The sequence below is a fragment of the Acomys minous genome, assembly GCF_964271855.1.
Source record: "Acomys minous genome assembly, chromosome: 19".
In the NCBI taxonomy this organism is placed as follows: Eukaryota; Metazoa; Chordata; class Mammalia; order Rodentia; family Muridae; genus Acomys; species Acomys minous.
This window is the reverse complement of record NC_140499.1, coordinates 56,908,474-56,934,950: the sequence shown is the minus strand read 5'-3', so window position 1 is coordinate 56,934,950 and position 26,477 is coordinate 56,908,474. Positions and strand designations below refer to the sequence as shown.

The window sequence follows — 26,477 nt, the reverse complement described above, 5'->3', positions numbered from 1 at the left end:
GCGGGCAACAGAAGGAGACTGTGTGCCACATGGGCATAGCTTGAGCATGTATGACCTCATAGCCCACTCCCACAGTGACCCACTTCCTCCAACAAGGCCACACCTACAATAGTGCCACTCCCTATGGCCAAGTATTCAAAGACACGAGTCTCTGGGGGTCATGCTTATTCACACCACCACATGGTAGAAGAAGACTGCTGCAAGTTGTCCTTTAACTTCCTTATACATGGATGTCCTTTATACACAGGTAGACCAACCAACAGAGGGGTGGGGGACTGGAGAGATGACTCAGCAGGTAAGAGCACTTGCTGCTCTTCCAGAAGACTTAAATTTGGTTCCCAACACCCATGTTAGGCACTTGTAAACTGACTATGCTAGTTCTAGGGCATCCAACTCCTCCCCCCCCCCCTTTTTTTTTTGGTTTCCAAGAGCACCTACCTAAATGTAACACACACACACTGATACACTGGTGTCTTACTTAGAGTTTCTATTTCTGTTGCAATGAAACAGCATGACCAAAAATCAAGTTGGGGAAGAAAGGGTTTATTTGGCTTATATTTCTGTATCATCGCTGTTCATCATAGAGGAAGTCACTGCAGGAACCTGGTGCTGATGCGAAGGCTGTGGAGGGGTGCTGCTTTGCCAGCTTGCACCCCGTGGCTTGCTCAGCCTGTTTTCTTTTTAAGATTTTATTTATTTATTATTAAAAATACAGTGCTCAAAAAAAAAAAGAAAGAAAAAGAAAAAGGAAAAAAATACAGTGTTCTGCCTGTATGTCCACCTGTGTGCCAGAAGAGGACACCAGATCTCATTATAGATGGTTGTGAGCCACCATGTGGCTGCTGGGAATTGAACTCAGGACCTCTGGGAGAGCAGTCAATGCTCTTGACCTCTGAGCTATTTCTTCAGCCCCTCAGCCTGTTTGCTTAAAGAACCTAGGACCACAAGTCCAGGGGTTGCCCCACCCCCAGTGTGTTGCCCTTTACTAACGCTGTACAGCAGGGTCTTACGGAGGCGTTTTCTCAAGTATGCTTCCATCCGTTCAGATAACTCTAGTTTGTGTGCCAAGCTGGCCTAAAACTAGCGAGCGCAATTCACACGCACAGATAAAAACAAATATAAATAATACTGATTGCCCCCTTTTAAGATTACAAATTTATATGTTGGCCTAGGGCTTTCCAGGTCTGAATTTGCTGTTTTCTGATCAAAGATCCAGTTAATTTTGCATTAGTTCAAAGCTTTTCCAAGGCCATTCGTCCTTAACTATTATTACGGTGTAGCAGAAGCTATTATTAAAACAGAAAGTGCAAACAGCTTTCACTAGATTCTGTGTTCACATTTAAAGGTTTCCTGCCCAGCAGGTTTCCTTGCATAAATGATTCTTCATGATAAACTGCCAAGTGTCCCTCCCAGATGGAATAGAAACAAAGGCTGCTCTTCAGGGTTATGTATAAGAAGGAAGAATTGTCACTCTGCTCTTAGCCCCGACGCGGAGGGAGGACGCTATCCACACGGCTGAGGCCGAGGCCCCTAACACCACTGCAGTTAGTTCACTAATACACTGTCAGAACTGGGAACTTAGGTGACAGTTAGGAAAACTGCACAAAAACTAAAAGCACCTAAGACTTGTGCTTGGTCCCAGCATGCTTTTCCGGAAACACAGTCTTCACTTGAGCTGAAGTCTGTCTAAGTGACCTTTCTGCGACTGTGGTTCAAATTAGCTGTTGAGTCACAAGAAAGGTCTGTGAGAGCCAGGTAGTGGTGGCGCACACCTTTAATCCCAGCTCTTGGGAGGCAGAGGCAGGTGGATCGCTGTGAGTTTGAGGCCAGTCTGCTCTGCAGAGTTCCAGGACAGCCGGAGCTACACAAAGAAACTGTCTCAAAACAAAAAAACAAAAACAAAACCAAAAGGGGGGTGGAGGTCAAAGAGGGAGCCAAGGAGATGTGATGATCAGTCAGTACAGTGCTTTCTGTGCAAGCATGAGGTCCTGAGTTCAGATCCCCAGCTCCCACTTAAAAGCCATTCATGGAGCAGTGTGGCTGTAAGACTGATGCTGAGCAGCTGGAGACTGGAGGAACCCTGGAGCTTGCTGGCCTGAACCACTGATCTCCAGGTTCCGTGAGAGAACCTCTCAGACACTTGGGTGGAGAGCTACTGAGAGACGTCAGACATCAGCCTCTGCCACACACACACACACACACACACACACACACACACACAGGTAAAAACTTGTGCTGGTTTTAAAGGTGGCTTTCTCTAACATACTTTCTTATTGTCCGGCTTCTGGCTTGGGTGTGCACATGTGTTTGTATAGATCGTGTGAAATGTGGGCCTGTGCAGTGTAGACACAGTCAGAAAAGTAAGCCAGATCATAGTCATGCTGTCTTGGAGCTTTGGTGTCAGACATAGCCAGACCCTCACTGTGGTGGCAGGGAGCTACTTCGCTTGTTTCACGTGAGACAGGGAACAAGGTAAATGACCCATGTGATCTTCCTTTTAAAAAAAAAAAGTAAAATAGTAACTTTTTGGAACAATGAATAAAATACTCGATAAATTATATATGCTACCCCACCTAAAAACTGTTTGTACATTGACTTACTACTACTTTTGTGTGTAGGCACATCAGGGTCGCAGCATGAGTGGAGGTCAGAGGTCAACTTGCAGAACTCGGTTCTCTCCTTGCACCATGTAGGTTCAAGAATCAAACTTAGGGCATCAGGCTTGGCAGCAAATGCCTGCTGAGCCCATCGAGAGAGCCCACTGTCCTACGTTTATTCTCCCTCTAAGTGATTTCTGCCTCTACATTAGAAAGTTTATTATATAAAAAAAAACCATACCTAGAGTTTGGGGCAGGTAATTATAACTTTCCTTGAGAAATAGGTACTTACTATGGCTAGACACTGAACTCCTGAGAAAGGCACGCATGCAGTTTTTCACCTTGAATCTGTAGCCCGTGGTTTAAAAAGACAAACAGCTACATGAAACATTGGGAGAACAGCTGGCTACCTTGAATGTGTTCGATGCTGTGAGAGGTTTTGCATTGAATTTTCAGCTCTGCCACTGTAGGGGACAATATGTGTGCCCAGAACACTTCAAATGCAAGGATCATGAAGTTTGCTTTTTTTTTTTTTTAAAGGCTTAGCTGCAGTGTGTTGGTGTATAACCGCACCTGGGAGAAAGAAAGGAATAGGTGCCCCACACACACATGCACACACATGTTTTGAGACAGGACCTCGCTATGTATCCCTAGCTAGCCTGAACTCAAGAGATCACCTCCATCTGCCTCTTGAGTGCTGAATTTAAAGGCATGCACGGTTGTGCCCAGCAGGAAAAAGCTTCTTAAATAATGGCAAAATGCCACTTGGTGAGACAGATGGGTGTATATGTGGGTGGTTATAGTCCTAATCAAATTTCTTACATTTTCCATATAATAATAATAATAATAATAATAATAATAATAATAATAACAACAACAACAACAACAACTATTATTATTATTATTATTATTTTATTTTTGCTTTTTTGAGACAGAGTTTCTCTGTGTAGTCTTGGCAGTCCTGGACTCACTTAGTAGACCAGGCTGGCCTCAAAATCACAGTGATCCGCCTGCCTCTGCCTCCTGAGTGCTGGGATTAGAGGCATGCGCCACCATATCTGGCTATAAAATTAATTTTTAAGTGTCAGTTTGGTCTAGAAAGGCAATAGGATTCTGTCAAGTCTTTCTTCTTTTTCTTTTTAATATAGTCGGTGACACTTCTTGCCCCATGCATAAAGATCCTAGAATACACCGCCCACCCCCCCCCACCCCCCCCAGCATGTGAAAAGAGAAAACATCAGCATCAAGCAAAGGCACAGGCTGAGTCTGGGAAATGAGGCTGAGGAATGGAAGGAAGCGCATTCACTAAGTGAGGTATTTTCCCCCTCAGTTTTGTCTTTGGCTCATCTCTAGCTGTTTTGAAAGTTCAAGGGAATTGGGAGCAAAACAGAGCTAACTTTATTTTAGCTCAGTTAGAATGATTTCTTCTGTCTTGGTTGTGTGCTTTCTGTTCATGAGCAAGCACACAGTATAGCACTTTTCTACACTAACACTCCAGTTGCTGACAACTGATTTTTTTTCATCTAAAAAGTTATTTTTTGAGGTAGCCAGATTTTCCCTAATTCACACCAGTAAATTAGTAAAGTAGCCCCACTCTATGAAGATAAATCCTAGGTGTGTGCATTCTCAAGGGTTGCCTCTTCCATCAGTCCTTTCCCGGCTAAGACTGGGAAGACTGGGAACATTACTCCAGATCCCAGCATCCTAGCTGGGTCCCCGTCCTAGGCGAAGCCGCAGAAACGCAGGCAGAAACGCAGGCAGTGTTTGAGCACAGAGGCCTAACCATGACAATGGTTACTATAGAGCTTATCGCAGGAGCTTTAAGTGCGAGTTCAAACAGTCATGAGTATTTGCTGAACGACTGGTGTTGACCTTCATCACCTGATCCCAGGCATACCCTGAAGAGGACTCTGATTCCTGGGTCAGATGCCAGCAAGCTCTCCTTGGAGGGCAGACTCTCAATCACTGTCCGTTTCCTGTGTACAGGTTAATCCAAAGGCCTGGTAGTGTGGTTTGGTGACACTGCTTTTCTGCCTGAGAATCACCACCACCACCACCAGCACCATCACTGAAATGTCTTTATTTTTCAAAAAGACCAGTCTTTCTTCATGACTTTCAGTTAACATTTTCTCTAAAAAGCCTGGCTTTTCGTCATGACTTTTAGTTATTAGCATTTTCCTCCTGTTAAAGCCAGCTGTAAAATAAGAGAAATTAGTTAGAAATCCTAAATTAACAGCTACTAATATGACAAAAGGGGGGAAAAATTCTTGGAGCCTGAACTCACAGGGAGCGGAGAAGTGCGGCATGAACGCTTCTCAGCAGGCTCTGGTCCTAACTTGCCTCTTTGTCCTTTTAAAACAAAACCACAGTGACATAATGGGCTGTTGTGCTGTGTTGGGGTTTTCAAGACTTCAGAGTCACTATTTGTGCCCATGAGCGGGACAGTGAAAACAAGTCTTTTTTCCCTTCAACACAAGTCACTTTAGTCCAGGCCACTTAGACTTCCTTGCCAGTGACCTCCACAATGACCTTGGTTTATTCTAGGAAGAACTCTGCCTATTTGGTTCTTTGAGCTCTTTTTTTTTTTTTTTACACTGTGAATTCCTGCTCACTGGTTGTGAATTGGGTTCACTCAACTAAGGAAGCATTCACGATTATTAACCTGCTGACATTTCACTGTTACAACATTTTCCTCTTATGTGTCCCCTTTGTAGTCTTACACAGGGCTTGTGGAAGCAGTTTGGTCCCAAGCTGTAAAGAGTTAGACAACTCTTTCCAAGGGCATACTTAGTCTCCCTTCTGTTGAAGTTAGGAGTACTCTCCACTCTCAAGTGTAACTTTAAAACAGTAGACATTACACATGACATGCTTTGGTCCTCACTCCTCTTTGCTATGGTTTTCTTGAATCCCACCTGAGAAAAACCCCCCTCTCCATCCCTTTCCGTCCCAGGCCCTGTGAGAGCGCACTGGTGTTGTTTTTTCAGTCTACCTGTGGGCCAGTCTTGCTTTGGGTCGAGCACCAGCATGTCTTCTGAAATGTTAACCAGCCTGTGCAAGCCTACGTTTCTTCAGTTCACCATAAAATGTTATGATGCCTGACTGTTGCCTTCATGTTTTTTTTTAATATCCTGCTTCAAAGAGCTTGCATCTCTCTGACGGCTTCCTCCGTACTGTAGAGGCCTGTGGAAGACAACAACTGATGTGAGCATTTTGTAACTTTCCCTGTGGTTTGCATGTTAAAGCATGGTGTTCTCAATAAAAGGATTCCTATTACTTGGGACCTCTGGACTTGAGTGACGGAGGGCCTGCTGGTGTCATTGGGTGCTTGTAGGGGACAGAAGGACCAATCCGGAGCGCATACTGCTTACATCTAAGATGGGTGTAGGTAAGTAGGCAGATATTTGCAGCGTGATCTGTGAACACAGTCCCATCCATGCTGCCCGACTAAGCCTCACATCAATCAATTCCACAGCACAATATTCCCTTTGTAGGCTTTCATGCTTAGCAACCCCACCCCCAACTACCAGTCAACCCAATACAGAATACTTGGAGGCTTGACTCCTTTTTATATCAGTGGCATTGTCACCAGTGGATCATACCCGGGGACCTCTCAGGGACAGAGCAGAAAACACTGGCACTTCCCAGTGTTTTCAGGTTCTTATCATCAGAGAAGGAATGCAGAAGTGAGACCAGGCAAAACTATTGGGAAATTTTATTACAGAGTGTAAGTACATGCAAGAGGGAGCGCGGAGTTCTCTGTGGGAATTTGGGTAGCTCACTTTAGGGCCAAGCTTAAGAGAGAAGGATTCTGGATGTTGCATGGTGGAGTATTCCAGGAATTGATAAAGGGTTTACTCCCTTTTCTAATCTTTAAAAGGCGTTTCATGTGTGGCATGGTGTCAGACGCATGATAACCATGGGCAACTGCAAAGTTAATATGGAAATGCCGTTAGAACAATGCATAGACCAGTCAGCTGTTGTCTTGGGCCATGTGAGATCCACTGCTTTGGGGTGGTCTTGTGTCTACTGTGTGAGTGGTCACATAATGTCCTGTTGTAGCAGTTCTGTAGAGCACCGCCTCCTGCCATCATGCACGCTGCCTTTTTTCTCCTTCTGTCTGTCTGGCTCTTCTCAGCACTAGGATATAGATGGGCAGTTGACGTGGCAGAGTCATTTGAGCCTTGTAGGTCCGGGGGAGATGGGTTCTTAGAAGACGAACTGTTGACCATCTGACTCAGTTTCCTTCTAGAGGCCAGCCCGAGTGCTGCCATCTTTTAGAAGGAAAAGAAATCAGCAAGTAGCCGCCACCCACGCATGCAGACTGGGGGGCAGGAAGACCTCAGAACCTATGCAGATGGGTTTTCTGGAACAGCTCTGAAAGATAAGCCCTTTAGTGCAGCACAGTGCAGAAGAAACGGGCTTTTCATGACAGGCGACACATCCAAAAATACCTAGTACTTTAAAATAAAAGTCCTTGTCGGTCTTCTCAACTGCTTTGGCTAAAAGCGTGTGACTTTATTGAAAGTCTAGATGCTAATAAAAACTGTGATGAGTCAGACTGGCCTCAGCTCTATTCTCCTTGGATGTAGAAACCCTGCTCCAGCTTTCCCGGCCAACTGATTCATACAGCAAGGAGCCTGAGCCATCAGGCAGTTCTCTAGACCCCAGACCATGAGCGTGGAGATCCCAGGCTTCCTGCAGCTCATGAGCTCCTTGACAAACAGCCACCTCAGAAACTGGTGTCCTTACAGACAGAAGCTGTGTTGCTTACAGAGGAAAGAAGGCTTAAGGTGGAAACTGCAAATCCTCGTGGCAGGGCATGTGGGCTAGGAATGGAGATGCGTGGACAGGTACCGTGGTTCTGTACTGGCCTTAGACTCCCTTTAAAACTGTAAATGTTTCTGACCCCAAATTTTGGCTAAATAAGAATTCACAGCCAGTGGCTTGCAATTATCCTAGGATGAGAAATTGTAGTGTGTGTATAGCATAAAAATAAATTAAATTCCATGTCTCAGTGTGGAATGCCTCCTGTAGGTGTGCTGTTCTGAATCCACTGCCCTCCCTCTCTTGTAAAGAAGGTGTCCATCAGTCACCCTACAGGAAGCGTGACCATTTAAAACCCTAAATTCGGTCCTAGAGAGATGGTTCAGAGGTTAGGAGCACTGGTTGCTTTTCCAGAGGCCCTGAGTTCAATTCCCAGCAACCACATGGTGGCTCACAACCATCTATAATGAGATCTGGTGCCCTTTTCTGGTATTCAGGCATATATGGAAGCAAAACACTGTGTACGTAATAAATAAATAAATCTTAAAAAAAAAAAAAAAACAAACTCCCTAAATCCACTTACTGTTGCCTTCCACAAAGGGCTGGAGTGTATTGAAGAACTGGGGTTGTTTAGGAACTCTGCAATATTTCAAGAAAAAAAAATTAAATGTGAAGTTGTGCTCTCTTCTCTGTACCTAGACCTGAGAGTACCTCACCAGCAGAGTCCATTGTACAAATGCATTTTACTCTTTATCCAGTGAACGGTTTAATGGCTACTACACAGAAGTCAATTGTATGTACACAACACTACATAAAAGAGATTTAGGAATGTGAGGAAATGTTTTAGTCCATTCTAAGAGGCTACTGTCAAGCATTCAGTATCCCTTTGTTTTAGAAGGAAGGCAGAACTTAGAAAGGATGAAAGGTAACTCCTAGCTTTAACCCCAACAGACCCAGCTCCCTTTCAACCTTATCCTGACCTGGCCCACAAAACTATGTAAACATGAGCTAATTACAGCACCAAGCATCTCATAGGATTTCTGTTTGCACCCAATGTCAAGCTAAACTTGACCGATAGAATCAACAACAAAACACCTTACTTACTTGCTCAAGAAAATGGTTTCAGGTTACTTCTCTATGTCCACTTGAGAAACATCAGGGTTCTGGTTAGGGCTAGGCTACATGGAGCTTTGGGGTCCATCCCAAACACTGCCAAAAGCAAGTCGAGCCAAAATAAAGCACGAGTTGCTACAGGCTGGTCTTATTATTTCCTATCAGAGCCCAAGTATGATTATTGAACCTGCTTATTAAAAAGAGAGACTTACTGCAAAGCATTATCTTCCAAGCTGTTTCACCAGCATACACTTGATTCCCTGAGGCAAAGGGCCTTTTTTTTTTTTAATGAACAACTTACTAAGTCAACAACTGGTCTTTCTTCTAGCTATATACCTCCTACAAGTCTTTACATAGCGTTCCCACAGGGACACACACACACACACACACACACACACACACACACACACACACACACACACCACTCTATTGCTGATTCCTTAGTTTGTTTGGGAACTGCTTATAGCTCGAGAGTTACGGCTTCAAATTACTCTATTTGTCCTTCCATCTTCTTGGAAGGGTAAACAGTTTGAAAAGTTAAAGCTGGTAGCAAAATAAACCGGCAAATGGCCACCCTAACCTCATTCTCATCCAGGCCCACCTGCTTGTTTTGGGAGACGGATAAGGAAAGAAGTGCCGGGCTGAGCTGTCCCAGCACATGTTGACTCCTTGTGTTCTGCGTCCGGCCGTAATGTTGTCTCAGCCAGTGCGTTCTAACCACTGACCCGGGGTAAACTGAAATAGGTACGGGTGAAGGCTTTCTGAGGAAATTCAATGTATAATGCTACCACTGTCTCCTTTGGGTCTCTTTGCTCTGTCCTTACCTTCCAGAACTCTCTCACACACCTGAAGGGGGGAAAATGGATGATTTGCTTTACAGGCAGGTAGGGACAAGGGCCCTCTGATTTCTTATTACCCCATACCTATGTTGGGTAAGAGTTGTTTTTAGTCTCTTGACCCTTAACTCAAACAAACCGCCGCTGTTATGGACAAGCACCTGCACAACGACATGGGAGATGGCGTTGATGCTGCCATGGATATTAACACAGGAGAAAGTACTTTCTATATAATATGTTTGGAAATCGTTACTTAGCATCTGACCAAAAAAAAAAAAAAAGGTTCTGCCCTCTTAATGATCGGAGCCCAGTCAATGGGGACAGAGAAGCATGGCTCAGTGTTTAAAAGTGCTTGTTAAGCCTTGTGACTCAGGTTTGATCCCTAGACTCCAAGTGGTAAGACAAAAAAATGTCCTGAAATGTCCCTAGCCATAACATGCATACTGTGGCTCAGGCACGCATGCACGCGCACACACACACACACACACACACACACACACACACACACGCAAAATAAATTAAGTGGAACAAAAAATAGGGGGGAAATCTCATAAAAGTTGTTTGGAAGATTATAGGAATATGGCATTTGCCTTTTTTCCAATTAGGTGTTTGAGCCAAGTTTGCATTCAGCCTGAGAATCGCATCTGCAGGCTCTGTTTGTTGAGATTTCTACCCTTCAGAGGAGACAATGTGCCAGTCTCAGCAGGGGCAGCAGTTAGGTAGGTTTGTAACACTTTCATTTATCGGCCAGACTGTTTAACTATAGAATTAACCACTTATTTCTTCCTGCTGTTTCAGATCTTGAGAGGCAAAGCCACAACCTGTGATGTACAACCCTGAGCAAGTAACCCCATCGGGTGCACTTTGAAAGGAGAATAAAGAGGGAAACCCTAAGCAGAGCAAACCTCTCTCTGTACCATCAAAATAGGAAAAGCAGTGGAGGGAGGGGGAAGGGAGAGAGAGGTTTAAAGTGAGCCTGTTGCTTCACTGTGTCCAAGGCCCCGTGGAGTCAGCACAAAGGCTGGGTCTACTCCTTTAGCAGCTAAGTCTGGGCTATAATGGTGAGATGTGCATTGTTAGCATGGATGCTGAAATTGAGTCATGCCAATTTGAACGTTTTGTTCGGTCAGTGGTACCCAATGACAGATTAAACACAATCTGTGTCTTGGGGTCGGGGTAGGGTGGGGAAGAAAAAACTGAGAGCGTCTCAGAAGCGGAAGCCAGAAGAAAGGAATTGCGCACGGTGGTAGAAATGGAACTTTCTGGAAAGGCTATTCTGGAAGAGGGCAGAGCAAGCTGCACAGAGAACAGGGAAAGCAGGTATATCCCAGAGGATATTCTGCTGGCTCTCGGGGATGTCCCAGTCACGCTAAGAAACTAAATACTCTGAATGTCTCCCTTGGGAAGAGGCTGGCCACACCCCCCTCCATTCGATGCCAAGGGACAGCCGCAGCTATTTTCCAGCCACTAATCTGGTAGCCAGGCTGACTTGGGGCACACTGCTTTAGGGACCTCCTGAGCCGCCTCCGAAGGCTGGTTGGCACATTTTCCTATTGTAGATGTGGCAAAGCTCTTTGCTGGTCATAGCAAACCTGCATATGACGAAATTGCCTCCTAGACTGGAGAGCTCTGCATTGCTTCCTTCTGGCACTTTCAGACCGTCTACTGGTCAAAAGAAGAACAAGTCGAACTAAGGAAGGTCTGTCGATGCAGGGGCCTCATGCCAAGCTCCTTGCAGGAAAGGGATGCCCAACCAGCAGGAGATGACGCAGGGTGCCACTGCCTTGTCGGATGACCCACCAGAAGGGATGAGACGGATGTGGAAAGCTGTAAGATTGACCTGTAAACACAGTAGTCCTGCGGTAGTTTGAGGGTGAGTGAATTTGGTGAGGAGAAGCTTGCTCAAGCTTCAGGACATAGGTGTCCAATTACACTTCCCTGGGGTGGAAAACAAAATGGAAGGCTGGTAGGTGATGATCGTAAGACCACCTTACTCTACTTAGAACTAGTATGGCGGCAGCGGGGCTTTGACTCCCCAAGCCAGGCATTATAGAGAAAGGGAAGACGGGAGAGGTGCTGGTTTGAGGGGAAGGTGAGTTGACTTCCAGGCACTGACTCCGGACTTGGCCCACCACCAGGAGGATGTGGATCTCAGTCGCTGGCATAACTGAAGACAATTGGCCCTCGTTTTTTCCTGGGCCCCTTTCCAAGGATGGAAACCTAAGGCCATGTTTATTCGGTTTTATTGCCTTTCTTTGAAAAAGGCACCCAGATTAAAATCAGAACGGATTCCCAAGGGATAATAAGGGACAATAGGAGATGGAGGGTCGTAAGGGCCTCGTGAATGTGCTCAGAGGAAAGGAAGGTTCAGCCAGGGAGAGCTAGAGAAGCCGAGGAAGGCCCCCCGGGGCCACAATGGCGCTGGAGATGAAAGGCCAGAGGGAGGAGGACAGGCCACTGGGCTTGACTCCTCTGAAGTGGCTTTTTTTTTTTCTTTGAAAATCTCACCATGTTGCCCAGGCTGGCTAAATTCCTAAGCTCAAGCTATCAGTTTGCCTCAGCTTCTGGGATAGCTGGACCACACACAGGAGCAGGAAAGGACTGGTCTTACAGAAAGGTACCCTGAAGTGTGGGGCCCCATGCAGGCATGCATGGTGAGGGGAAGAAGATAGCAGGTTCTGACTAAGTAAAGAAGAGATACAGGGGCGGGCCTGGTGACCGATGCAGATCTCTGTATGTTGGAGGACAGCCAGGGCTATACAGAAAGATCCTGTCTCAATCAATCAATCAATCAATCAATAAAATAAAAAGAAGGCAAAAGGATGCCATCCCACAACTCATACTTTTTTTTTTTTTTACTTTTACCTGGGTAGCAGTCAGTATTCATGTGGACTAATATGAATTCCCAGCCTTAGACTGGCCTTGATATTTTCAGTGTTTGTTGCTTGTGTTAAATCGTGAACTACATTAATGGCCAAAGAACCATTCAAGAAGGTCAAGAAATAGGCAGGCACGGCTTTGGGGTCTTGGATAGTGGGCTGCTTTGAACTAGTGCTTCTCTTTTTCTATGCAAGGCTAGCAGAAGGAGGTGAGGAATTGTGTCAGTGTCCAGGACCTGGGACCTCGGACCTGGTGGAGTAACTGCAAGTCCTCAGAACGCACCCAGAAAAGGGTAGGGTGACTTCATTCCCGCAGAGGGCGCTTCCCTCCCCGGCAGCTGAGGTGCCAGCAGCAGGTCTGTCCAGGGTAAGTTTTCTTTGACTACTCCTCTCTGCCTGGCGTCGTCGCAAGCCACTTTGGAAAAAAAAAAAGCGATTAGACTGACTTCCCTGTTTCCTTCATGAGTGGGCGGGCTCTTTCCAGTTCCCAGACAGCTGCTTCATTCAGCTAGGTCGGCCAGACTTTTTTTTTTTTTTCTTAAATAAAGCTGAAAAGTTTGTTACCATCATGAGACAAAAGAAAATAAAGGGGAGGGGAGGGGAAGGAGAGGAAAGTGTGGGAAGGGGACGGGAGAAGAGACAATTCGGCGTGCCCCACAGAGGATCTGACCTCCAGACAAGCTCTGGACCGCCTAGGAGCTCTCCTAGCTTTGCCCAACGCCCCAAGGAGAAGCATGCTGGCGCGCGGAGGTGTGTGAATGTGTGTAAAGAAGGTGCGTGCGTGCCTACGAATTTGTGTGGGGTGTGAAAGTCATGCGTGTGCGCAGGGGAGGGTGTCCACTAGAGTGCTGCAGAGGTTCCTTTTGTGGAAGGCGGTGACCTGCTCAGTAGCGAGCGTGGCGCCTCCCCCTCGCTCCTTCGCTCCACTAGGACACCAGGGCTCATCTTCGCCCTGCAGCAATTTCCATCTCCCTCTGTGGTTGCCCGCCCAGCCCCGCGCTGGTCTTCAGGTGCCAGGAGCAGCGTGCTGGGCGGTGGCCTTCGAGTCTCCGGAGCCCGGAGCTGGCGAAGGCGAGGACGAGCGCGGTGGCGGTGCTGTTCTAGTGGAAGGGGGAGCGAGGGAGGCAGCCGAGCAGGAAAGGGCGTGCTGTCCTTTGCGGCCGGCTCGAGGAGCAGCCGGGTAGGCAGCATTGTTACCTGCAGCGGCCCCGCCCCTCCGCACCGCCCTACCCCCTCACAGTCCCTGGCCTGCAGTCCTGCGGAGAGACCGCGGCGCCGGGACAGCGGGCGGAGGCTGCGCGGGCGCCGGGAGCGCGGGCGCGGTGAGTGCGGGATGGGAACGAGAGCCGGGGCTGGGTTGCGGGGCGGGGGAGGAGGGGATGCTGGGCAGAGCGGCGGCCCGGGGAGAATGCGGGGAAGCGCGAGCTCTGCACCCCACTCCCACTCCGGGAACCTGATCCAGGAGGGCAGGCCCTGTGCCCCGAGGCGCACACGGGCTGGACCGGCCCGGCTTCGGAGTCCGAGCCTAGCGCGGCGCTGTCCTCGGGTGGGACCTCAGAGCTTCGGTTAGCTTCTTGGCACTTACGCAGGCCACGCCGGTCACGGAGCCCCTTTCAGCGAGGGCTCGCTCCTGCCACAGTGGTGTAAGGAGGCTTCCTGAGCCTTCACACCTCGCTGGAAGTTCACGTCGGAAATGGTGTTGGGGCTTGTGGAGCAGCGGGTTGCCAATCGCCCCTAGTCCCGGGCCGTGCCGGGTCTCCGCCTCCAGCCCCGGAGACTCCTTTTTGCGTTTCTATCCCGGGCTCATCCCCTCTCCCTTGGTGCAGAGCCGCAGTGCGGCGCTGGGGACCACACGGTGTCGCCGCAGCGGTACTCCAAGTAGCTGGAGGCCACTGGGTCTGAAAACCATGAGCTCCGCTGAGAACTGGGAGCCTAGAGTTGGAGGGGAAGCCAGGAAAGGGCGAGCCACCTTGGGTCAGGTCGGCACCGAAGGGGTTCCCAGGGGTCGCACAGCTAGCCTCCGATGGCCTCTGAGCTGGTCCCGGACTGGGGAGTACTGGGCATTCCTAGAAGCGGAGGGTCGAGCCCTTCCCGGGAGGGCTGTCCCCACTGTCCCCGCCGGGGATCCTGTGCGGCGCGTGTGGGCGTCTCTTCGCCGCGACGCGCGCCTTCCCGTCCCAGATAAGGCGGCCTCTGAGCTAGCACGGCCCGGGGACCGCCCACTCGGAGCTCGCCTGCTGTCCCGGGATCCTAGCTGAGGCTGCTGCTGCTAGAAGCTAGTGGCCTTGGGGAACTTGGGCTAAGCTCAGAGTGAGCCGGTGGAGCTGAGGACCTTCTGGTGAGTGGATAAGTCAGAGCGCGGGGCTAGAGACCAAAGGAAGTGGTGGGCAAAGACTTGGGAAACAACTGTGTCCATCCTGACCGGAAAGAAATCGCTTTCTGCTTGCTCCTTTCCTACCTTGGTCGGGACGACTTTCATGAAGACCTGGAGGTAGTGTTTAAAGAAATTCTGCCTTAAGTTAGGCCTTCCGCGGGCACCCTCTCTGGTCCCCGCTTGCCTTCCAGGAGCTTCTGTCTCTCCAGGAGCATCCTTTGGCACTCCCAGACCTATTCTTCCTGGTTTGGGGGAGATTGTTAGAGAAGAAACTGAAAATGTGCATTCAGAAACAGGCGGCGGCATTCTCCCGCAGCTGTGAGTGTTTGTTTATGTGACGTGACAGATTAAACCTGTCGTCCTGGATTCAGCTGCCGACTGAAGTGCCAAATCAGACTGTGTTGTTGTTCGCAAACTGACAGTCTGTATTTCTTGATCAAGAAAGGCTTTGAAAAGGCAAGTCGAGATGGAGGAATGTCCCTTAAGGAGTAGAGAGAAGGGAAGACAGGAACTTGCCCCAGCCCTATCTCACTTTTCTCAACCAAAACTGTGTATGTAGCTCTGCCTCTTTGTCCTCAGTTCATCAGGTGTATGGCTGCACTTCCAACTCAGGCCTCATCCGTGACACATTGGTCAGGAGGCAAGAGGAAAGCCACCTGGTGCTGTGTCACTTTTTGTTATTGTTGAACAGCGGTGCAGACCCTCCTTTGAGAGAGCCCCAGTTAAGAGAGGTTAGCCAGGAGCCAGATAGCTCTTCCAGGAGCCCTTAGGAATATTCTTAATCTAACCTTATGTGCTGGCTGATCATATGCTGAAGATTCCTGATCATATGCAGCCCTTACTGAATTCTGCGTTAAAAGATGCTCAACTGAGCAGCATCCACCCCAGAGGGCGGGACAGCAACCCCCAGCTCTGATGGACCATGGTTACGGCTCAGAGGACTTAAAGATGGGTTCTGTCTTCACAGAGCCAATTCGTGACAGTTCTGCATTTAATAGCCTCCTCCCTGCTGTTGAGGTCCCCCTATAGGGGAGATGTTAAATACAAGTCTGCCTCTGTTTGTCTTGGAGAGATTGATGGGGTATTTGGCGAGTCCCAGACAGAAGTAGGGCTGATTCTTTTGTCCCCTGCTGCCAATTGCCGGCTGTGAGAAGCAGGCAACAGTGTCATCTGTCAGGGTGTTTGCATCACCTGCGTTTCTCCCAGTGTCCTTGAAAGTGTGTTGCTTACAATCCTTCCCACAAGAGTGCAGTGTCATCTCTGCTGTGGATAGTATAATAGAATTTTCTGGTGCATCTCCTTAATCCCACAGGTGACTAGAAGGAGTTAGAATCCTATCTGAGCCCTCCTTTTCCTACCACATCTTTAACACTGGAAATCCTGCCCAGTGTTAGTAGCAGGGATGCAACACTGAAATAATGGGAGTAAAAACATTAGCACATAGCTAATCTTTGCCAGTGAACTGATTCACTAGATGCTGCTGGAGATGTTATGGGGGAGGTACCAGATAAAGGGACCAAGGCAGTATCTTTGCTCCTTCATTGTCTTAAAGTGACATTCTTCTGTCAGGCAGGGCTGTGTAGTATCTTATCAATGCAAATTCATTTGTGTCACATTTTAACTTTTGCAAGTTTGTATGTGGTACTTCTGCTATGCACAGCACATTAGTCAAAAGAGCCTTAGTCCTTTGGGCTGTAGGTGTCAGAAGACAGTGGCTGATGATGTCATACTCCCTTTGAGTTCTGCAGCTTCTTCATTCAGTATTTCTGTATATGCACTGAAGGGTGTATTGCTACACCTGGAAATATACTTATCTGAAACAGATAAATTATTACTTTCCAGATCAGTTTTATTTTAGCTTTCCCCCCACTTGTAGCCCCCTCAGTGCTGGGGATTACTCAGGGTCTCAAGGTAAAGGCTTGCCTGGCGTCCATGAGGCTTCTGTATTCAGTTACTGTCACTGGGGTGGGGGTGGTGATGGCGGTGGTGGTGGTGATGATATAGAAATACATAGGTATATATGGAACCGGAAATGAATTGGAGAATTAGCAACTTCTTGTAAGGGTTGTTTTATGCACAGAAGAATATAAAATATGTAAGAACAAACTGCCAAAATTACCTGTACAGTCTTGAAAAAAGAGGAGTTCAAATGTAACTATAAACTGTAATTGACAATGAGTCATGACCGCTCTAGGGGTGCCAACTATGAAGACAGCCTAGTTATGCCCCTAATGATAATTATGAAAACTCCTTCTAAAAGTCAGCTCCATCGCTAGCAAACCAGAAGTCATCTTAGATACATACTTATAACTTTACTTATTTAGAAATTACCCAGTGGGGACAACCAATGCTGCTGCCGAATTACACACATGAAATCATGGAGATGATTTTTTTTTAAGGTATCAAGTTAATAGCTGGAAATGACATTTTCTATTCAATACTTTAAGTGTCAGGGGCTGGACATGTAGCTTAGTGGTAGAGCATATCCTGAGCATGTGGATTGAATGCCCAGCTCCAAAGTAAATAAAGACAGGACAGTAGCTCAGCAGTTGATGAGGACCACCTGGATGGTAAGCAAAAGGGCCAGGGGTTCAGTCCCCAGCACCACAAATAAGATAAATAAACCGCAGACAGTCAAACCTGTCATAAATATATTTGACTTGTAACACAAAGGTGGTTTAATATGTGCCTGCTGAATATTAAAAGAGAAAAAAAACTCACAGTTTGCTAATTTTAGTAGCAAAGGGGAGATATTACATATATTTCTAGCAGTGTTTCTCCTATAAACTCGATTTTTTAAAAAGATTTTTTTAAACTATGTTATGTATGCGCATGATGCATGATGGCGTATGTTTGTGTACAGTGTATATATGTGTAGTGCTTGAGTGCAGATAGATACCTTTGGAGTCCCAAGGGTCAGATCCCCCGGAGCCGGAGTTACAGGTGGTTCCGAGCCACCTGACATGGGTGCTGAGTCCTTGAAAGAGCAGCATTCACTACTAACCACTGAGCCATCTCGGCAGAGCCCTCCCCGTGAGGCGGGCTTTTAAAGCAAAGGTGTTGTTTGTGAAGATAAAGGAAAAGTGTGCATATGAGCAATTGTTATTAGAAATAGTTAACTGCATTCCTGCATTAGTGCATTTTTCTTACACGAGCCAATGGAAAAGGTGTTCTCCTATTTCATAGGTGAAAAATGCTGAGATGTAGGTGAGGTCATCCACCCCTGCTCAGATTGCAGCTGGAGGAAGTTGCAGAGCTGAGCGCTGAAGGGAAAATGTTTCTGGACTCCACTCTCGCTCCCCAGGAACTTCTGCCTTATTATATGTGGTTTATTACAATGTTTCATAATGTCTGAATTAGTGGTATCAGATGCTCTGCTTCTGTATAACCCAGTGTTGTGTGATCCACTTGTGCCTGCAAGTCGAGGCTCTAACCGTGATGACATAAGTGGATAATTATAGCCAGAAAAAAAAATCATGTAAAAAGCTTCCTAGTCACACATTGGGGTGCTCCATCAAGACCCTCTGTGGGCTCTCTTTGCTTCCTCTCTCAACCTGGCTTCTTAGGAGAAGAAATGAAGTTATCTTCATCCTGTTTGGAATTTGGCAATAGCCGGTAGAATAGAAGGCCAAAACTGAGTATCCGTAGGTCCATAAAAATGCAGGTCTCTAAGGTAAGTGAGCTGTGTGGCTAAGGGCTAGAGCCGTGGCGAACTTGATAAGGGGCAACTGTGTCCTTGTCCTTCTCCTCTTTGCTAATAGCGTTACAGGGTCAGACAAAGCAGGTGACAAGTTTAGGGTCTCCGAAGAGTGGCTTTTTTAGACTCCAAAATGACAGGCTCTGAAGGGGTGATGGGAGTCATTTAATGCACTGAAACTTTGTAGAGAGAACGGGAGTCTAGTGAAGTGATGTAAGGCGCCTGGCATGCTTTCCCCTGATTGGGGGAACAGGAACATGGTGACCCTGGCTCCGGGGAAACAAGCTGGGCCATTACTGTGTTTAAGTGCCCCACCTGCTCCCTTCAACACGAAGATGCCTTTTGACCCAGTGATTGGAGAAAACGTGTCCAGACTGGAAAAAAGGCAGGGTCACTAAGAACCTAACGCTTCAGCAATTTGGGCAGTTTCCCCAAGGGCGGCTCTACATGGTCCAAGAAAGCCAGGAACATCTCGGCGAACAAGCAGTTTATTCATAGAGAGAACACTCCCGATCCTACAGCAGGCGCTTGGCTGTGGACGTGCCTCATTGATTAATGGGAGAGTTCCAAATTGGTTTTATTGCTGGCAGTTCTTCCCAGTAGCAAAATGTGGTTTGGATTTAGAAAGATATGCGCTCACTCCGGTGTGCTTTGAGATCTTCCTCTTGACCCTGCACTGTGGGCCGGCGGACCCTGGCCTCTGAAGGGGAAAAAAGCATGGAAACGTTGGCCAGTGCTGACTTTAAACTTGCTCTGTTTTTCACAGGTCTGGAAGCTGACATGCAGCAGGGTTGCCTTCTCTCCTGGCAGCAGACTCGTGAGCCAAGAAGCACGACCGGGGTTTGATGTTTGTGTCTGCTTCCCCAAGGTCAAGGAATTAGCTCCTTAGAAGGCAACAGTACTATGCATGTTATGAATTGTGTCTCCCTGGCCAGCGATAAAGAAAATGGGACTCTTGCCACGGCAGCTGCATTCATGACTGGGCACACCACGTCACCCTCTGCATCTCCTCCACCTCCTCCTCCTCCACCGCCTCCACCTCCACCTTGCCCACACTCGGGAGAGGGCTTTCCTCCCTCCCCACCTCCTCCTCTGCCACCTCCACTTCCGGGGGGACCTCCCATCCCCCCTCCTCCTCCAGGACTACCCCCAGTTTCTCACGTGAATGGCTACAGCTCCCCGGGTAAGAAGAAACGGATGCGAAGCTTCTTCTGGAAAACCATTCCAGAGGAGCAAGTTCGCGGCAAGACCAACATCTGGACCTTAGCGGCCAAGCAGCAGCAGCACTACCAGATTGACAAGAAGACCATCGAGGAGCTTTTCGGACAGCAAGAAGACACCTCCAAGGCTTCTCTCCCCAAGAGAGGAGGAGCTTTGAATTCGTCCTTCAGAGATTGCCGGGAAGAAGTAAGAAAAAGGAGCCTGGTTGGGGTGGAGCAGCAGCAGGAGGGGGAGGTGGCCGCGGCTGCTCTGTGTTGGGAGTTGGCATTTGGTAGGTTTCACTGAGACATGAGAGCAGGGCAGCTGGATAGATGTGCTCTGGAAACGGCAGGGAAGGGCTCACACGGTGAGGCGGAGCTGAGCAGCAAAAGCGTAGGGAGTGTGCAAGCAGCATCCTCCCAGGCGTCCCCATGGATTGTGACCTCATACACAGAACACATCAGCTGGGGCTGTTGGTTGGGCTCTGGCCACTCAGCACCACCCTGTTGCTAGCGAATCTGCTGGAGTTTTCTCAGGGAGAGAAGGTTCAGCTGGAACCTAGGGTCTATAGTTTATCCCCTGGGACAGAAGGCTGAGCCCCAGGAAACGCCCCCACCCCCTCCCATCCCTGCTATCTCGGATGAGCTGCAGCTTATCTGGAATCAAAATGCCTTTCATTAAGCGACATAACTACTAGAGAACCTTGGGGTTCCTTGCCCTCTGGTGAGCCCTCAGCATGAGTTTTGAGATCTCTGAATTGAGTCATGGCCTTCACGGAGACAGATTTCTAAACAGCCCAGGCCATCAAGCTTATTTCCAGACAGTCTATATGAAGTGTGTTTTCCACTTAACGCTAAATGTGTGACTTTGAAGGAGGAAACGGCCGTGAAGTTACCAAACATATACACAACTCAATGTGAATCCTTGGTGGTTTTTTTTTTTAATCTGTTGTAAAGGAGCCCAGAAAGTAGGTCATGGTGCTGCATAGATAAGAAAGTGGGCGGGGCCCTGGGGTGAAGTATTTGCCTCATGCATTATTGAATTCTTGAGCCCAACAGTATTGACCTCTTTTCTCTCCCTGGCTTAGGAACTTGTTAACTCCTTTTACCAGGCCCCCTCCAGGGCCCTATAAGCTGATTGTATGTCCCCCCTGAAATTACTAAGGGCATTCTTTAGAAATACAGGGAACACTACCATTGTTGTGACAAAAACAAAACCAAACCAAACCAAACCAAACTGTGAAGTGAGTTGGAAAAGGGAGTCCTTAGGATAAGCTATGGTGTCTTCAGTACTGGTCACAGGCTTTTCTGTCTGTCCCTTTGGTCAAATGCCCTTTCAGTATTGGAAGAGCCTCAGAGTCATTTCCTTAGTGTCTTGGCCTTGGCCCAGCTCTCAGCAGAGGTGTCTGACTGTACAGCCAGTCACTTCTCACCCTTGGCTTCTAGTTCTCCTTGCTAGGGTGACTGGACAGGTGTGTGTGTGTGTGTGGACTTGGGGCATATGCCCCCCGAGGAGCACCTGGAATAGAAGGGGTTCAGGAGCGAATGTCTCTCTGTCCACCTTCTCCCATCTCTGCAGCCGACACCATAGACTTTTCTATTTTTCCTTTATCTTCCTTTTTAAAAGAGTTTTTTTTTTTAAAAATAGTATGTGAGTGCCTGCTCGCTTGAACTGAGGAGTGCTCATATGCCACAATGTGTGGGTAGAGGTCAGTAGATCTTCCTGCTGGGAGGTCCTTGCCTTTCATCTTCTTTGAGACAGGGTCTCTTTTGTTGTTCACCACAAGTTAATGCCAAGTCAGCGGACCCACGAGCCCCAGAGATTTTCCTGTCTCTGCTTCCCGCCTCCGGCCAGGAGGGCTGGGGCTGGAAACTTGTGCTACCACGGTGTGGTTTTGTGAATAGATTCTCAGGGTCCCACCAGGATGACGGACAATCAGGTCATCAGGCCTGATTGGCAAACACTAACACTTTACCCACCGAGCTATCTCCCTAGCTCTAAAAAAAAAAGTTATTTTTCATTTTGTAAGAGATTTATTCCTTCGATTTTTATGCTCATGAGGGTTTTGCTTGCATGTGTTTCTGTGTTTCATGTGTGTGCTGTGTCCTTGGAAGAAGGCATCAGGATAAACTGGAGTTAAGAGATGGTCGTGAGCTGCTATGAGGGCGCTCACCAAACCCGGGTCCCCTTATATGAGCAGGCAGTGCCCTTTACCACCGAGCCTTCTCTCCAGCCCTTGATTTTGTTATTGTTGTTTAGATGCTGAGAGTGGAATCCAGGGCATTGCGTATGTGAGGCAAGTATTCCAATATTGAGCTGCACTCGCCCCCCCCACCCTAAAAGTATATACTTCATGGTAAATTACACGTGAACTTTACCACCTTAACTATTAACTGAGTGGTATCTAGTGCATCCGTACTGAGGTGCAGCCACCGCAATTCGTCCCCGGGAAATCTTTCTCCCTGCAAGCCTGAGCTGCAAACCCACTAAACAAGGACTTCCCGTCCCCACTCCCTCTGGCCCTTGGCAACCTCATTTTTCTTTCTGTCTCTGTGAATGTTATAACTCTAGATACCAAATAGAGGTCGACTCACTTGGCATTTTTGTCTTTTCACGGCCGATTTATTTCTCTTAACCTGATACCCGGGAGGTTCATCCATGCTATAGCACGTGTCAGAGTCAAGTCCATGCGATATTCCTTTGTGTGCTTAGACCACATTTTGCTATAGATTCCTCCATCCCTGGATAGGTGTGCTGCTTTTACTGTTTACAAATGATGCTGTTGAGAACATGGGATGCAGAGATAGTACTTCTGACACTTACGGGTCTGACTGTAAGAGACAGCACGTTAAAAGGTTAGTTAACATAGCCAACTGCCAAGAGATGACTCCATTATGCAGAAGTAAGAAGTTTAGACTGGTCCTTATAAGTCTGGGCCAGGTGACATTGCCCAGCTAAGAGGTTACTAGGGATTCTTTTCCATTTTCTACATTACCTTCAGCATGCGTGGAGTGGGATTTTTCTTGTCGAAATAGCCTGGTGTGTGCCATTTTCTTTCCTGACTGGAACTTCTCCTCCTACAGAAGCTATAGATCAGCAAGGCTACACTTTGACAAAGATCAGCCATAAATCTTCCAGCTCAGCCTACAAGTGAGTGGAGTCCAGGGTCAAAAGCTATAGTCCCTCACCCTCTGTCCCGGGAGAACATGCTGTTCCTCAGAGGGCCTGAACCCAGACAAGAGACACTAGCGTGTCACAATAAGCCATAATTCAGACGTGCAGAGGAGCAGGTTGGGTCCCTTGTCACATAATATCCTTACATAGAAATGGCCTGATAGTCTGTGATTGATTGGTTTTCATTTGAAAGGGCTTTATTGGGCATTGCGAGAATGTTCCATTGTGTTCCAGAGGAAGAATCTGCTGGAAGGTAGGGAAGATTTTGCTTTGGGAATGCTGGGCACAGAAAGAGCAGTATTTAAAATAGTCAACTGGCGGAAGGTGGTTATGAAATGCCACCATCCATGTATCCTTGTTACTAAAAATTAACTTGGGGGAGATCATAGATGTGATGGTGTCATAGTAATTAAGCTGTAATAAGCAATTGGAGATACGCTGATATAGACTGGGCTCCTAATAAAGGGTTCAGCTCAGATTTCATCTCACAATTCACTGGTGCCATCCCCTGAGAAGCTGCCGGGTTCCTGTCCATACATTCCAGGGGTCCCAAGGCCTCTCAACACTGGTGTTAGTGGTCTCTGTCTCTGAACACTGGTGTTAGGTGGGTTTCTGTCTTCCTTTGTAATCTGAGCACTTCTTTAAATACTATTTTATATTTTTAATGTTTATTTATTTATTGTACATGCTCTCTTGTCTGCCTGTGCACCACATACACACAACAGCACTCAGAGGCCCAGAAAAGAGATTCAGATCCCTGGAACCAAGTTACAGGTAGTTGTGAGCTACTGTGTGTGTGTGTGTGTGTGTGTGTGTGTGTGTGTGTGTGTGTGTGTGTGTGTGTGCTGGGAACTGAGCCTGGGTCCTCTGCTAAAGCAGTAAGTGCTTTTAGCCACTGAGACCATCGCTTTAGTGACTCTTAAGGATAGCAATATGGTTTATCAAGCTGGTGAACTCTAAAGAAAACGAAAGGAGACTAAAGCAAACAGAGCTGGCCCAGGGCGAAGGATCCATCTTCCTAGGTGAGGACAGATGAGAACGGGGGTGGGGTGGGAGGTGGGGGAGGGGCGCCTCACCAGCTGTCAGTCACCATGGTGACTGTGTGACACTGAGTGAATGCTTCCACTGTACAGATGGTGGACAGGAAGATGAGTGACAGAAGAGGGAAGAGGAGGAGTTAGGAGCTGGGAGGGAGGCTGGAGGAATGATGGCTCTCTCTACACCCATGAGCAATGCTGCTCCATCCTCCCACACCCTCATTTGGGAACCAGTCATTCTCCTGTAGTCACAGTGACATCCCTGGTATGTCTTGAGAATCTGTGATGTGCTCACAATCCAGAGCTCTATAGACCAGAGTGTGTAGATTAAAACAATGCGTATGCTTCAGGCTTCTTTCTTTCTTTCTTTCTTTCTTTCTTTCTTTCTTTCTTCCTTCCTTCCTTCCTTCCTTCCTTTCTTTCTTCCTTTCTTTCTTTTCTCATAAAATAAGAGGTTCCAATAGGTAGCCAACCAAAACTAAAGCAATGAAAAACTCAGAGACCTGAGTCTCAATGCCGGGACCCACATGAAAGTGCTGAGTGCTTGGACTCCTAACACTGGGGAGGTGGAAACAGTGGGATCCCTGGGGTGCACTGGCTTGTCGGTCTAGCCTAACTGGTGACTTCTAGGCCAATGACAGACCGTGTCTCAAAGGAAGTGAGCAGTGTTCCTAAGGATGACTTGGGCAGTTGTCTGGTCTACACAGGTGCATACCAGTGCATATAACTGCATGCGCGCGTGTGCGCGCGCGCACACACACACACACACACACACACACACCTTAAAAAACAGAAAAAGGGTGGAAAACTCATGGGCATAGGAAGTAGCAGCCAGGGTTCTAGGCTAGGGTGGGATGGGATAACTGCTGTTTAGTGGATTCAGGGCTTCTTGCAAAGTGTGAACACTTTGGAGCTGGATAGGTACCATGTGGGTACACTTAGTGCCACCGAGCTGTACCCCCCAAAAATGGTCACAATACTAAATACAAGTAAGCTTGCTTAATTTAAGACGTGGGCTTTGTATCTGATTGATGCTAAGGAAAAGTGTAAGAACTGTGGGCTGGGGTTAGCATAGTGGCAGGGCTCTTGTCTTGAAGGACATGCCAGGCCTTGGGATCGTCCCCTACCAGAAAGATAAGGGGAGACTTGGTGTGCCACATACAGGTGGAATGGAGGCTGGAGGGAGAGGTGACGGTGCCTTCACGGCTGGGTTGACACATCTCTTGGCAGTTTGTCTCCTTTGTCTTAGCTTTTACAGCCCACTGGGGATCTCTGTCAAACGCCACTGTGTGTGTGTGTGGTCCCAGCACACCAGCAGCCACTCCTAAAGGGCTTTACAGCCGAAACACTAGCTCTGTGGCAGCCAGAGTTTGGGAAGTGAGATAAGCTCCTTACACGGGCGGTGATAACCCTCTTTGAAGGGCTTTAACAAATGTCTTTATAGCTGTTATAAGGATCCCGTTTGATAAGGCAGCAGAATCGGTCACTGGCTACGTCTGAGGGTGCCGGAGAGCAGGCGCTGTCCTGAAATGCTATCGTTAGTCTCTTGTTCTTTGTTTGGGTGAAGCGCTGCCCTTTGTTTCCTTGGGAAGCTGATCAGTCATGACCAGCCCAGGCTTTCCTTAGGGACTGGTGACCAATTTCAGAAACTGCCTGGGCTGTGTGGAACACCTCCCACAGGCTAGAACTGCCCTTCGACTTGAGCTTGTTGGCTGCCCCATTGGGGTGACTTTGGCTCCTGCAGCCTGGCCTACCTGGTGAGAGCGCGATGTCACCCGCCATCCATCCCATACCAAGGACTCCGGGGATGACCTTAGACCTGACCAGACACCATGACTGGCTGCTTTTCACAGACCTGTCGCTACATTTAGTGACTCCTCAAGGGACCCCCGCCCCACCCCCCACCCCCCAGTACTAAACTCTCAGTTTCTCAGAGGAGAAAGAATCAGAGAGAACCAGGGTAACACTCCGTCCCAACACCGCTTTGGAGAAGCCACAAAATGACATCTCTGAGGTGCAGTTCCCTTATCTGACAAATAAGGGATATTAAGAGTGATTTCTCCCTTTGCTTTCCAGCCACGGTGGCTATGGACCGATGCCAAGTATACAGAGCCCCAGAGGGTGGATGGCTGAACAGGATGAGGGTGGAGTTGGAAGTGTAGGGGGGTGGGGGTGGGGGAGGATGCTGTCGTCCAGGGTTAAACACAGCAAGAGGTGGCAATTTAGCGAGAGAATTACACAACAGGCTTGTTTCCATTCTAGGTAGACAAGTATACAGCTTTATCAGTGTACGTGTCTATACTTGCGGCCTTTTCATTTACAAGCTTTAATGACCGGTTTTCTGTCTTAATTAATTGAGAGTCCCAGTAGGAACATTCCTCCTTAGAGTGTTAGGTTTCACGGGCTTTCTTCTTCTTCTTCTTCTTCTTCTTCTTCTTCTTCTTCTTCTTCTTCTTCTTCTTCTTCTTCTTCTTCTTCTTCTTCTTCTTCTTCTTCTCTTCCTCCTCCTCCTCCTCCTCCTCCTCCTCCTCCTCCTCCTCCTCCTCCTCCTCCTCCTCCTTCTTCTTCTCTCTCTCTCTCTCTCTCTCTCTCTCTCTCTCTCTCTCTCTCTCTCTCTCTCCCTTCACACTGAACTTGAACCGCAGCCCCTGGGTAGGACTCCTGTTAGGAGAGTGCCCTCTGAGTTTGGAAGCTTATTTTATGGCTGGCAGGTGATTGTGTTAACATCAAATAAGCCCATAGGTTGGTAAATAATGAGATTGTTCAAGATTACTCTTCAAAAGGAGACAGCCCTACCTTGTAAAAA

At 47.8% G+C, this 26,477-nt stretch overlaps 1 protein-coding gene and 1 long non-coding RNA gene across 11 annotated transcripts in view; one reads left to right on the top strand and one right to left on the bottom strand.

The window, feature by feature from the left end:
• Positions 1-3,816: 3,816 nt before the first annotated feature.
• Positions 3,817-12,460, bottom strand: LOC311590090. Of its 3 annotated transcripts, XR_014776759.1 has the most exons (5): positions 12,440-12,460; positions 10,903-11,150; positions 5,587-5,777; positions 4,882-4,946; positions 3,817-4,791 (listed from the first exon to the last, which is right to left on the bottom strand). It is a non-coding gene; the product is annotated as an uncharacterized lncRNA (long non-coding RNA). The 3 variants fall into 3 exon arrangements; XR_014776761.1 differs by lacking the exons at positions 10,903-11,150; positions 12,440-12,460 and adding an exon at positions 8,466-9,043; XR_014776760.1 differs by lacking the exons at positions 4,882-4,946; positions 12,440-12,460 and having other exon boundaries at positions 10,903-11,025.
• FHDC1 (FH2 domain containing 1) overlaps positions 11,042-26,477 on the top strand; it is a 38,989-nt gene continuing 23,553 nt past the window's right edge. Inside the window, exons 1-4 of one of the 8 annotated variants that reach the window (XM_084768906.1) lie at positions 11,053-11,183; positions 11,831-11,927; positions 12,385-12,482; positions 19,027-19,667. In XM_084768906.1, the coding sequence (XP_084625032.1) occupies positions 19,164-19,667 (504 nt within the window). In that variant the 5' untranslated portion in view covers positions 11,053-11,183; positions 11,831-11,927; positions 12,385-12,482; positions 19,027-19,163. Of the gene's footprint in view, positions 11,184-11,830; positions 12,557-12,736; positions 13,512-13,549; positions 14,528-19,026; positions 19,668-26,477 lie in introns of those variants that run through there. The other 7 variants (XM_084768903.1, XM_084768907.1, XM_084768904.1 and 4 more) reach the window with 7 other exon arrangements.